This window comes from Podarcis muralis, chromosome Z, assembly GCF_964188315.1.
Source record: "Podarcis muralis chromosome Z, rPodMur119.hap1.1, whole genome shotgun sequence".
Lineage (NCBI taxonomy): Eukaryota > Metazoa > Chordata > Lepidosauria > Squamata > Lacertidae > Podarcis > Podarcis muralis.
Window position 1 is genome coordinate 10,131,948 of NC_135673.1, and position 14,129 is coordinate 10,146,076.

The 14,129-nt window shown below is 48.0% G+C and overlaps 1 protein-coding gene across 10 annotated transcripts in view; it reads right to left on the minus strand.

Annotated features, from left to right (window-relative positions):
- Positions 1–14,129, minus strand: part of KCNT1 (potassium sodium-activated channel subfamily T member 1) — a 197,830-nt gene that overhangs the window by 165,324 nt on the left and 18,377 nt on the right. For all 10 annotated transcript variants that reach the window (XM_028715153.2, XM_028715150.2, XM_028715152.2 and 7 more), the window contains exon 2: positions 2,777–2,971. In XM_028715153.2, coding sequence (XP_028570986.2) covers positions 2,777–2,971 — 195 coding nt within the window. The remainder of the gene's footprint in view (positions 1–2,776; positions 2,972–14,129) is intronic.

Sequence of the window (14,129 nt, forward strand, 5' to 3'; positions counted from 1 at the left end):
TCCAAGACTGCAGTGGGCATCACTTGGAAACAGAGCTCAATAAAGGCATTTCTTACGGAAACTGGTGAGATAACTAGCTCTACAATGCTCTGCTTTGGAAGGGAGAAGAAACAGTCCAAATTTTCCCTGAACACTCAGTCTGATCACCCTGTAGCAAAAATTAGTTGCTTCTTGGAGATCCACAGAACACTTCTTTGCAAGATAAATATTATCTTTGTGGGGAAATAATGTGCCATATTGCAGAACAGACCCCCATTAGCAATAGATTGCATGTCTAATGGTTATGACAACCACACATTTCACCAGAGGGCAATCACTCTGTTATTGCTGTTTGTTTTAACTGACACTTTCTCTGAAACTCATTTGCAGCTAAGCAACTGTAAGCTCACAGCTTGGTTATAACTTTGTAGGAACCTTAATAAATCATGGCAAATTGGGCAGGTGGGAGGGGAGAGGCAGGAAGTTTAAAATCAACAGCAATCCATATCCAAAACTCCACAAACCATTTTCAAATAAAATAAGGAACGTTTATCACAAACACACCCTCTCCCTCTTCAAAGGTTTATTTACATTCACTCAGACTGAGTGTCATCAACCATGCAGGTCTTTTCCTATTTGCACATGGCCAAGCATGCATGTCTTAAATGATTATGAACCACATTTGTCTTAAGCACAAGGGAAATTTCAGACACATGCAGCTCTCCAGTTCGAAATCCAAGACCATAGACACAAGGGAAATTTCAGAAATTTGCAGTTCTCAAAATACAAATCCATGACCCTAGACACAAAGGTAATTTCAGGTAGGTGCAATTCTCCAAAGCAATAATCATCCATGACTCCCAAAGTCACCATCTTACAAAAATGCCCATCACCACAAAAGCCAACCCGTCTCCCACCCCTGAGAGCTGTTGCCATACCATTGATTCATCCTTTCCTCTAGACTGCAATAGCAGCTACCAGACATTAAAAATTTGCCTTGGGACTTGTCCCCCCACTATACCAGCTCTCTGAAGGAACTTACAACCCAATGGGATGCTTGACTGGGTGTAGAGAGAGCTTTGCAGTGTCCAGAGCAAGAAAACAGATGACAGGTGGCAACAGGAGAGTCAAAGGTTTGGGCAACAAAGCAGACAACTTGGACAAAGTCTCAGGGATGCACCCATCCAACTAACATAGAAGGACCACAGCTCAATAGTAGAGCAGCTCCTTTGCACACAAAAGGTCTCTGACTCAATCCCCTGCTTGAAACCCTGGGGAGCCACTGTGTAGAGAAGACTGAGCAAGGAGGACCAATGGTCTGACACAGTATAATGCAATTTCCCATGTCTCTTTCCTACAGGAAAATAAGGGTGGCTGGTTGTTTTTTGGAGAGCACTTTCAGCAAGGTAGCAAAGGAAATAAGATACAGAGGAAGCAAAAGGAAGGGTGGTTTGGTGAGGAAAGCATTGGCATCCCATTTAGCAAGCATGGAAGGCTTTTGGAGAATGGGACACAGTGGGAAGAACCACCCTTTGGAATGTAGCCAATGTCAGTTCTACTCAGATAAGGCCCATTGAAATTAATGGATGTGCCTAGGCAATGACCATTAACTTCATTGGGTCTACTCTGAGTAGAACTTAGCTGGATACGCTCCTTTGTAATCCACCTTTGAGTCTGCTTGCAGTTGATCACAGGAAGGTGCCTTGTACCAATTCTGCCTAGTCTAGCAGAGTCTTTCCAGGGTTTCAGGGACACTCCCAGTCCTACCTGAAGGTGCTAGGGATTTGACCTGAACCTTGTGCATACATGATGGATGTTCTTCTAAGGAGCTACAGCCCTTCTCCAAGACATAAGAGGCTGCCTTATACTGAGTCAGACCATTGGTTCATGTAGTTCAGTATTGTCTATACTGACTTGACAGTTCCTCTCCAGAGTTTCAGCCAGGGGAAATTCTCAACTCTACCTGGAGATTTCTAAACACAAAGCAGATTATTCACCACTGAGCTCTGGGCCTTCCCTCAAAGTGGGATATATAATCCAAAAAAGAACTGGCACCCCAAAACACAAAAGTGAGCACTCCTATGCATGTTTAGTCAGAAGTTCCACTAAGTTCAAGGGGGCTTACTTTACACGATCAGTAATGTCTATATTAGCAGGAATGTAATTCAGATTAGAAATTAATCTCTCTTCGGATCTTACTTTCAAAGCAAAAAAAAAAAAAAAAAAAAAAAAAACTAACTAGAAAACGCAAACACGTTCCTGCGAACAAATGGCATGCAAGTCTCCCAAACGTGTGTTAAGTATGTGCGAAAGCCCTCTTTGACAAGGGAGAACGGAGGGGGCTCTTAAATCCCGAAAGGGAGCAGTTCCCGCGGGAGCGTTTACAGCACACTGGATAGAGGAAGGAAGAAACCGGAGGGCCAGCCAGAAGGCATCCGATCCCCACCGCCACCATGCGAACAACGAGGACTGAGGAAGGTTTGAGGAGAGCGGCTTCCACAGGATCAGCACCATGGAGAGAGCTCAATGAGGGCATGAAGTAGTAACACGAGTCCGGAGCCGCTCAGAGTTCAACCAGCGAAACGGCAGCGCGTAAAAGCGGAACGCAGCGATAAGCACCATGGAGAGCACTCCAGGCGCCCACTTACCAGCTGCCGCTATTTTGTCGCCTTTTGACCCAGCAACCTCCAACCAAAAGCATCGCCATTTCGACCCCAGCACTCTTGAAACGCTTCTGTGCCCATCGTGAGGTTTCCCTGTGCCCTTGGTCCGTCCTCCTCCCGCTCTGCGCTCTTACCTGTCGTCGTTTTGAAAGCTCTGATCCCCCAAGAGCAGGTCCCGGAACCGGTAGCGAGGCGGCAAGGGAAGCACCTCGGAGTCCAGCTCGTTCATCGTCAAGGAGGAGATGTCCAGGATGACCCCGCTCTTCTGCTTGTTGGCGCCAGCCGTGCCGGTGCCGCCGCTTCGGTAGCCGCCAGTTGACGACTTCAGCCTGCGAGGAAGAGAGGGGCGAAGGAGATGAGAGGATGGAGCCAGGCTAGAGACTGTGCTCTCCTTTCCTACCCGCTGGACGGAAGCCTTGGCGGAGGAGGAAGGCGACTGCCCGCCGTTCAAAGACCTCCTCTGCAAAACTGGCTCCGGAGGCGCGTTCCCTGCGGATCTAACTTAGATTTCCTTTGGGGGTTGTGTGGAGTTGATTCCCTGGACTGCAAATGAGACACCGCTCTCTCTCTAACTGGGACACTCCAGCCCCCCCCCCCCCCCAGATAAACATGATCTCCCAAGCCCCATCCGGCTTCGCATCCTTCAACCTCCCCTTTTGGTAGAAGGAAAAACACGCTCTCGTTCTTTTAAAAGACCCTCACCAGCCTCCTTGAAGCCCAGAGGGGTATAGGCACAGTTTCTCCGGCAGAGAAAAGAATCCTTCCAAATTGACAGCCAATATCGAAGTAGGAGAGGAATTGGGGGGGGGGGGGAGAGTGTGAGGCACGCGGAGACAAAGCACCGCTCTGGCTGACCCTCCTGCCAGCAATGAAGAGGGATGGCGAGGAGAGATATTGAATCTGGACGTGTGGAGTGTCCACAGAGACACACTAACAAGGCAAACATCTGGATCAGCAAAATGGGGGGAGGGAAGAGAAGAGATTTCAGCAAAAGTCAAGGAGAGGTACTGGGTTGGAGCCAACTAATTTCTATTCTGAGTAGACCAAACTGAAATCAGTGACCTGAAGTTTGGGAAGTAGTGGGGGGTAGTGTTGAGTGTCAGAGTATGACCCAGGAGACCAGGGTTCAAATCCCCCACTCAGCTATGAAGCTCACTGGAGGACTCTGGGCCAGTCACTGCCTCACAGTTTAACTTACCTCACAGGGTTGTTGTGGGGATTAAATGAGATGGGGGAGAACCATGTATGCCATTTGTAGAAAAAGGTGTGACATAAATGCAATAAATAAATTTCAGTGGATATGCTCAAAGTAGAACTAACACTGGATGCAATTGTCCTCCTCTAATGTAAGAATGTCATATATGCACATACATCATGTTCCACTGTCACCGTTGATGCAATCAATAAGGCTGCTGCTGCCTACCCAGGGATGCATTGCAGGGGTTGGACTAGATGATCCTTGAGATCCCTTCCAACTCTACAATTCTATGACTCTATCCTGCATTACATTCACTGACAAATCAAACTGGAATCCAGCTAGACTTTGGTAACAATTTACAGAAAGGTGGCTGTGTTGGTTGTTGTTTTTGTTTTGCTATAGCAGAATCCTGAAGATGCCACAAGATTAGCACATTTATAATGGCACCTGCTTTTATGGACCACAGTTAGGGGAATTCTGTAGCTCAGTGGTAAGCATCCCAAGATCAATCCCAGTCTGAAACTCTGGAGACCCACAGCCAACCTGAGTAGGCAATACTGAGCCAGCAGGACCAAAAGAGTTGGTATAAGGCAGTTACAACTGATTTGGGAAGTGGGACAGGTAACTCAGTGGTGGAGCATCTGCCTTGCATGCAGAAGGTCCCAGGTTCAATTCTTGGCATCTCCAAGTCAGACTGGAAAAGATAACCTGGAGGGCTGCTGTTAGTCCCTGTAGACCAGGGGTCGGCAACCTAAAGCCCATGGGCCACAAGCGGCCCACGGCGGTCGCTTAACCAGCCCACAAGCTGCCCCTGAACCAAGCTGCCCACTTGACAAGTCCCCATGCTCTGCGCTAAACCGGTGCAGCGTGGTGCGGGGACTCACTTCCATGGTGCCAGATATTGTGTCTGCGCATGCTCAGACACTGAAAATTGCATCTGCGCAGACGCAGATGCCAGAAATCATGTTTGCGCAGATGCCAGAAATCATGGCTGTGTGCACTCACACGCATGCACAATCCGACCCATGGAGGGATCTCCACTGGAGTGAACCGGCCCAGGCAAGATAAACCTTACTGACCCCTGCTGCAGACAATACTAAGCTAGATAGACCAATGGCCTGACTCAATATAAGGCAGTGTCTAATGTTCCTATGTCCACTTCATCAGTTGCATGATGTGTAACCCTTAATTGGCCAGCATGTATACATGCCAAAATTTTGTGTTTTCACCAATGCTGTCTAGTCAAATTAATAACTGTAATGCCTTCTTAGTTGATTTTCTAATTATTTTGCTTTCAGGTAATCATCACCATCTCTCATTTTGCTGTACACTTTCCACTGAACTCTCTCCATGTGCACATATGTTCGCCGATTCAAGGTTTACACATCATGCATTTGACAAACATCTTATCCACACTTACTCCCCCCCCCCCCACTTTTTCCAGGCACAGTCTGCACTTTAATGCTCTGTGTCAGGGTTTATTTTTTCCACAAGCTGCCTTCGCACACACACACAACACACTCTTTAAAGCTAAATCAGAGCAAACATCTGTTTGAGTTTACCATGGATTGACGTTTGCTCCGATTGAGCTTTGAAGAGTGGGTTTTTGTGGGGGAAGTTCCAGAGCAAAAACAAAGGAGGGCACTCAGACACTGAGCTTTAAATTGTGGGCCATGCCTGGAAGAAGCAAAGGAAAAATAAGTGTGGGTAAGTGAGCCGTGCTGCATGAAAGCTTATGCCATTTTTTCGTGTGTGCATGTTTTTAATGCTTCAAGGTGCCACAAGAGTCTTCTCCATCAGTGGACTGCAGTCTTTATTGCTGATATGCCTTAAAGCAGTGGCCAATCTGATGGAGCAGGTTTTGGATTCATCTCAACCTAAGGTGTTGGTGCTAATCCTAAATACTTTACATGGATGTATGGAGAGCAACTCTGTAGATGTAGTCCCTTGCAACATCTGGGCTAGTGTTTGAACCTGGGTTTAAATCCCCACTTGACCATGGTGCTTCCTAAGTGTCCTTGGGTCACTATCTCTCAGCCTCACCTACCTCACAGGTAGCTGGGGGCTAAAATGGAGTGGGGAGAACCTTGAGCTATTCGAAGGAAAGATAAATACAGTAAATAAAGCCATCTAATCCCCCTTTACATGTTCCGGAAGCTGCACGCCGGCTCCCTCGGCCAATAAAGCGAGATGAGCACCGCAACCCCAGAGTCGGTCACGACTGGACCTAATGGTCAGGGGTCCCTTTACCTTTACCTTAATCCCCTTTTACAGCCATCTAAGCTAATAAGAACAAGATGGAAGGATAAGCTGCAACTGTTTGCAAGGTTCAATGTTTCAGAATTTACTACAATCTGAAACTCCCAAGATTGCAGGATAAGTTGCCTTATGTGTACACAATTGCAAAAGGCATGTTTGCCCCTTCCATGAGATATGGAAGCTCAAATCTCACCTTAGCACAAATTCCAGGGGGTTGGACTGGATGACCCTCACAGTCCCTTTCAGCTCTTCTATTTTATGATTCTATGAATTGGCCAATGTTGATGGCAGCCCCAGAGTTTATTCCATGATTTTGAACCTGGTATGAGGCCTTGGCACCTACATAGCATCAACTCTCAACAATACTGGGTGAAAGGGAGCAAAACTGAACAGCCTTTATCAGCCACATTTTCACCAGGGGAGAGGAGAGGAGAGGAGGAGGAGGAGGAGGAGGAGGAGGAGGAGGAGGAGGAGGAGGAGGAGGAGGAGGAGGAGGAGGCTGTCTGGCTCCAGTAAACTGCTGTAAAGATGCGTTCTTGTTTTAGTAGCTGAGGCACCTCCTAATATAGCTTGCCAAAGTGCAAAAAGTCAATTAATTTGCCTAAAATTGCATTTCCTGGGTTGGTTGAGAAGCAAAGGGCATCTGAAATTTCTGCTGAAGGATGCACTGAGGAGCCTGAGGAAGCTGCTTTTCAGTGCTTTTGAGATCAAAGTTTCACCCACCACGTGCTACTCATAAGTACCATTGCTTTATTCTATCCCCCTTGAGCAAGAGTGGGTAGAATCCTTTTTCTTTCCGGGAGCCAGCCTGTGCTTAAATAATCAGAGCCAACTGAACTTTATCCACACAACCAAGATGTGTTCAAAACCTAAGATCATAGAATTGTAGAGTTGGAAGGGACCCCAAGGGTCATCTAGTCCAACCCCCTGAAATGCAAGAATCTCATCTAAAGCATCCATGACAGGTGGCCACCCAACCTCTGCTTAAAAACCCCCAAGGGAGGTGAGTCCACAACCTCCTGAGGAAGACTATTCCACTGTCGAACAGCTCTTACTGTCAGAAAGGTCCTCCTGATGTTTAGTCAGAATCCCCTTTCTTGCAACTTGAAGCCATTGGTTCGAGTCCTACCCTCCAGAGCAGGAGAAAACAAACTTGCTCTGTCTTCCATGTAACAGCCCTTGAGATATTTGAAGATGGTTATCATATCTCCTCTCAGTCTCCTCTTTCGCAGGCTATGCATACCCAACTCCTTCAAGCGCTCCCCACAAGGCTGAGTTTCCAGACCCTTGATCATCTTGGTTGCCCTCCTCTGCACACATCCTAGCTTTTCAATATCCTCCATAAATTGTGGCACCCATAACTGGACAGAGAACTCCAGGTGTCTGGCCAAGGCAGAGTAGAGTGGTACTGTTGCTCCCCACCCACTTTGTTAAATAATTTTTACAAAAATCCAATATGTGCCATATTATAAAGGTAAAGGTAAAGGTACCCCTGCCCGTACGGGCCAGTCTTGACAGACTCTAGGGTTGTGCGCCCATCTCACTCAAGAGGCTGGGGGCCAGCGCTGTCCAGAGACACTTCCGGGTCACGTGGCCAGCGTGACATCGCTGCTCTGGCGAGCCAGAGCCGCACACGGAAACGCCATTTACCTTCCCGCTAGTAAGCGGTCCCTATTTATCTACTTGCACCCAGGGATGCTTTCGAACTGCTAGGTTGGCAGGCACTGGGACCGAGCAACGGGAGCGCACCCCGCCGTGGGGATTCGAACCGCCGACCTTTCGATCGGCAAGCCCTAGGCGCTGAGGCTTTTACCCACAGCGCCACCCCCGTCCGCGTGCCATATTATATTAACACCAAATACCAATTCAAATACAAATCAATTACTGGTACATAGCCAATTATAAATTTTGTGTGGCTTCCCACATGCTGTACTTCCCTTAAGTTCTGCCTCCAGACTGTTGTACTATTACTTCCCTTGATCGGGACACTATCTGTTGATGCAGCCTAGAATAGCACTGGCTAATTCTGACCTTCTCACCAAGGTGCTCCAAAAATTGGAAATTTGTATAGATTTACTAATAACAGATTAGGGTTACCTGTTCCCAAAGATGCTGAAAGCTGCATATAATCAAAAACATATTAAAAATAATAAAGAAATCAATCACTGTAAAGTGATTCTTACAAGTAGACAATATGTTATCTGTATCAAAACCCTCTCACTCATTCACACACCTGGCACCAGGTAAAACAGGTGTAGGGGACATTTGGCCCTCTAGGTGTTACTGAACTACAGTTTCCACCAGCTCTAGCAAGCATGGCCAGTGGCCAGCGATGTTGGGAACTGCAGTTCAACAACATATGGAGGGCCAAAGATCCCCCAATTGAAAGAACAAAAACATTAGAGCAACTCTGTTGGATGACACCAAAGGTCTGCCAAGTTCATTGTTCTGCTTGTAAAGGTGAGCAGCCAAATGTCTCTTGGGCATGTTCTAGGGAATGCAGGGAAGGGTGCTCCATTTGAGCAAGTGGGGCACTGTCCCACCCATCTCAGTCTTCCCTCAGCCATCCCCCACACACCTATTTACAACCAGCCTAAGGTGTGGTCCTGGCTGTCAGCTTTCCCCTCCTTATTGTCTCAGTGTTGCCCTTGCAGAACTATGCAAGGAGAAGGATGGTGGGGGAGAGAATAAAGTAGAATGAGTTGGCTCTGCCTGCCACTGACTCTGTGCTAAGTGCACTCTGCCCCACAAGTCCCAAAGGATACTAACCAGTGTGAGTGTAGTGGTTAAGAGCAGTAGACTTGTAATCTGGTGAATCGGGTTCGTGTCTCCGCTCCTCCACATGCAGCTGCTGGGTGACCTTGGGCTAGTCACACTTCTCTGAAGTCTCTCAGCCTCACTCACCTCACAGAGTGTTTGTTGTGGGGGAGGAAGGGAAAGGAGGATGTTAGCCGCTTTGAGACTACTAAAGGGGGGTGATAAAGCGGGATATCAAATCCAAACTCTTCTCTTCTTCTTCTAGCCACCACTAAGGACATTGTCTGAAGACACATGTCCCAGCAACCTTGCTGAAGCTAAGTGTATGAAACTGCTTTATACAAAGTGAGATCAGAGGTCCACTTTGCTAAGTACTGTCCACTGCAGGTGTGAGGAACCTCAGGCCTGGGTGCTAAATGCAGGGCTCCAAGTCTCCCTGCCTGGCCCTCAAAGATTCTCCCCACCCTGCAGGGCAGCCAGAAGACCTTTTCCTTATTCTTGTTAGTGCTCACATGCTTGGAGAAGGCAGGTGAGCAGGAAGCAACAGCAAAGAGGACAACCAGAAGGGGGCTGGTCAGCAGTGCTGGCCCTGCTGGGCTGTGAGCCACGACAGGTGCTTGGTGATGCCGATTTATTGATGGGACCCCTGGATACATGCCCATGGGCATAGCCAGAGGGGGCAGGGGGCAGCTTCCCCCCCCCATCAAGTAAATAAATAAAAATACTTAACTAACTGATCAATCATGTCACAGATAGCTTGGTTCTGCCCCCACCCAAAGTCCTGCCCCCCTTGTAAAAATCCTGGTAACATCTCCATACCCACCGTACAAGAGGTGGGAAGCATTTTTCATACTGAGGGCCACATTCCTTTCTGGGTAAGCCTCCAGGGACCACATGCCAGTGGTGGGTGGAGCCAGAGTCAAAGTGGGTGGGGCAATGAATTTTACTTTTGCACAGTGGGCTGGTTTCTTCACACTTGCACAACGCACTCTACCTTCCATCCAGGCAAGCAAGAAGCATTACCCAAGCTCCATGACACATTCCAGCTAGGCAAAAACACTCAAGGAGGGTGCAAAGCAGAACTGGTAAGGGGTGTGGCCTGGGGAGAATCCCCAGGACCAGATAGAGAAGCTTGGAGGCTGGGGCTGAGCTTGAGTGTCCCATAGTTTCCCAAAATATAAATTCCTCAAACCACTTGGGGGATTTTTGTTTTTTTGGGGGGACACCTAGATTCCAGCTGCTTCCCAGCTATGGATGGGCTCAAGTTACTTCAAATGGAACCATCACTGCTGATATCCGATCTCTCTGCACCCCAGTCTGTATAATCAGCATTACAAAAAAAAAAAAATCATCAATCCCCCCACTGCATGCTGCAACATTCCTGAAACAACTAACAGCAGAGGCAAAGCATGTTGGCAGATGAAAACAAGAAGCATATTGTGGCACTGAACAGTTGGAAAGCTGTACTATCAAAGAACCAAGGAGTGAGAGGTGGCCTCCCCCAGAGGAAGGGAACGCCCCCTGCAATCCATAGTGCAATTAGGCAATTTGAAACTCTGGACTTAGCAGTCTTATGGTGGAGAGCATGGTTTCTTTATATACAGGTGAAACTCGAAAAATTAGAATATCGTGGAAAAGTTCCTTGATTTCAGTAATTCAACTTAAAAGGTGAAACTAATATATGAGATCAGCTCATGACATGCAAAGCCAGATATGCTTCCACTTCTCAGAGGTCCAATCTTGCTCTATTTGCAATCATTGTTTTGCTGATTTCATTGAATATTCTAATTTTCTGAGATCGTTAATTTGGGGTTTTCATCAGCTGTTCGCCATGATCATCAAAATGATAACAAAGAGAGGCTTGAAATATCTTGCTTTGCATGTCATGAATCGAGCTCATGTATTAGTTTCACCTTTCAAGTTGAATTACTGAAATCTATGAACTTTTCCACGATATTCTAATTTTTTGAGTTTCACCTGTATATTGTGCATATTATTTCACTTCCTTTAACACATGGCATGCCCTCCTGCTCATTATACAGAGTAGGGCTCTGGGCATCTGCCCCAAAGTTCTGCTGTTGACTTTAGCACTACTAACTGACCTTCCTTTTTGCAAATCACTAATCTGAGACAAATGCAAACAGCAGGTCACACAGACATAGAACCGGCAGGTGCTCTGAGGGCAGATCTTCTGTTGGTAACCTGAGCCCGGTGGGGAACTCATGCAGAGACAAAGCAGGCAGTCCCCTTTGAGGGTGGGCATTTTCACTGCATCACTTAAGCTCCAACCACCACTGATGCCACAAGAAGGGCCAGAATGACCACTCCTTGGCAGAGGCTGACCAGGAGGAGGCACAAGGCCAGGCCAGTGATTCATTCAGAGCCCTTGGAGGTGAGAGTCCTAGGTTTGGGGAAATACCATGTGATAAGGTGTCCTCCATGCTGACATCACTTGCAACAGAGGGGAAAACTGCACTGGGCTCCTTTTAAAATTGCTACAGTCACCTTTTCCCAAAAAAGGATGAAAGAGTCACACTTCCAGCTATATCCACACCAGTACCTGGAGCCAGCCAGCGTGTCTCCTCTTCTGGCAGACACTGACCTCATCAGTTCCTGAGCGAGATCATCCCTCCTGGAACGATGACTCAACATCATATTGGGTGCAAGCATGCTGGGTGCCGAGCCTTGGGAATCAGCTGCTCAGCAAATACACTTTTTCGAATCAAGCACAGCAGAGGAGGACCCCACAGCCAGGAAGCCTCTCCCACGCCGACAGGTGGGGTGGCTACAGCCCGTTCCAAAAATCCACTTCCTTAAACGAAGGCTCATCTGCCCCCACTTTGTTCTGCACCCAGAAACTGATGGGAAATCATCACACTCTCTTATTTCATCTCGGCAGGTCCAGAGGCTGCTGCCACTTTGCCAGTTTCCCCCACCCACGGCTCTCGGCGATCTCAGCTTCTGTGCTGAAGGATGACAACAGGCCTCCAGGCACACGCACAATGAGGAAACAGCAGGGAAAGAGGCAAAGCAGCTCACATGCACAGAGGAGGAACGCATGCCATATCCATCTCCACAAGCCACTCCAATCCCTCATACAGTCGTGTGAGCTGGCTGAGTGACAACGCAAAAAGAGAGAGAGAGAGAGAGAAAGAAGTGGGGGGAGAGATTTTCCTTTCTGTAAGTGCTGGTGGCTCATCCTCCTTCCTTCCCCACACGATCCTTGTTATAATCACCTCTGCATGTTCAGGACTTAGCCATCACTGCATTTCACATGTACTGTGATAGCTCTAATCACAGCAGATCATCTTAGGACAACCTCCTGCTTGGAAATCCAGGAATTCCAGAATGCTTTCAGGGGTGCAAAGCCCTGTCGTTATCTAAGTGTACAAACTACCTGAAACCAGGGCAGATGGTATTTTTGCACCCAAAGGGCTGCATTCCTTAAAGAGTAGCCTTGCGGGGCCACAGGTCAGAGGTGGGTGTGGCCAGGGGCAAAAGTGAGTGGAGCAATGGGTGTGAATCTTACCTGTGTATGCTAGTAGGCTAGTTTCTACTCACACTCACACAAGTTCCTCTCTCTGTTTTCCATCCAGGCAAGCAGGAGGTACCACCAGAGCTCAAGGGCACATTCCAGCCAGGCAAAAACACCTGAGGAGGGTGCAAAGCAGGGCTTGCGAGGGGTGTGTGTCCAGAGGGTCAGAGTGAAAGGCCTAGAAGGCTGCGCTTGGCCCCTGGACCTGACGTTCCCGACCCCTGCCTTGCAACTACTCTGCAAGGTAAGTCAGTATGATCACCCCCTCCCTTTGTCCCAAGTTGCCTTTAGGCTGCAGAACTGACCTCCTCCACCAGCCAGCAGAACTGAGGGCTACTGAGAGGCTGTTCCACCAGACTCCAATTAAGGCTCTTATGGAGCAAGAGGGAAATCAGCTTGGGCTCCTCCACTGGCCAGAGAAGGAGCAGGTGCAAGGAGTTTGCTTTCATTCCCTCTCTGTGAGAAAGAACTCTGAAATGCAGGTTGTTCTGAATTCCTCCCCATCCTGATTGCCTCCCAGCTTGATCTCATGTCTGGATAAATCACTCTGCTTAGTTGCTAAATAATACCTCCAGACCACCCCTCTTAACTGACTTACTGATAACCCTTAAGGCACCTCATCGAATGATCTCCGTTGTTACACTTCCAACAGGAGTAATATAAGCAGTATTCAGGAAAAGGTACCAGGAGCTGAACAGAAGGCTCTGGAGCAAGATCCAGGTTCACATTAAGCCTCTGTGCAATATTATGTCGTATCATAGAATTGTAGAGTTGGAAGGACCATGAGGGCCACCTAGTCCAATAAAATAAACTTTTGCCCAGCCTGGGGTTTGAACCCATGACAATGTGATTAAGAGACTCGTTCTCTACTGAGCTATGCATTTTCTCAGCTTAATATTTCTCAGCCAGCTTTTGCTCTCAGCAGCATTCCTGTAATGATGGGCTGCTTGGTGGAAATCTTACTTAACTGCTCCCATGAGTGATACGGCTTTTCATCCCAAGCCACAATTCCCACCATCCTTTAAATATTTCAGTCTCCTTTGGAGGAGCACTTGCCTGCAGGAAGCCCACAAATTCCCATTCCTGGTAATCTTTCTAACGAGACAGGGATGAAGAACCTTCTGCAGTCAGGAGGCCACATTCCCTTGCATGAAATCTTCCAGGGGCCACATGCCGAGGGCAGGGTGGGGCCAGGGGCAAAAGCAATCAGAGCAATAGATGCAGCTCCAGTACAGTAGGCTATAATCCAGCCACACAATGTCAGGGACTGGCTGCGTGAAGAGGAATGGTTGGAGCCTCCGGCTGAAGAGCCCCCCAGGGAAGCAGCTGGGGAGGAAAGCACACAACCAGGAATGTGGTGTTGTGAGTCTGAAGACAGGTCAGAGGAGGAGGGACGCTGGGAGGTGGGAGAAACAACAGGCTTGAGGGAAAGAGAAGGCCAGAGGCAGAAAACCCTTCATAGGCTTGCCAGAAGGAACAACCCCCTGTGACGTTAACATATGAGAATGCTGGAGGTGAAATAGTTAAACAAGTTAGCCAATCAGAACCCAGGGGGGTGGAGTCGGGGGGACTATAAAACCAGCTCTGGGAGGGGTGAAGGGAAGAGTTCGTTGGGAGGTTGGTTGGAGTGGGAATTGGGATAGAGTCTGTGGGTAGGTTGAGTTAGTATAATGAAATAAGCTGAGTCAGGAACAGTTACGGGCTAGGAAGAGAAGTAAATATCTGAGAGGTGGTTTAG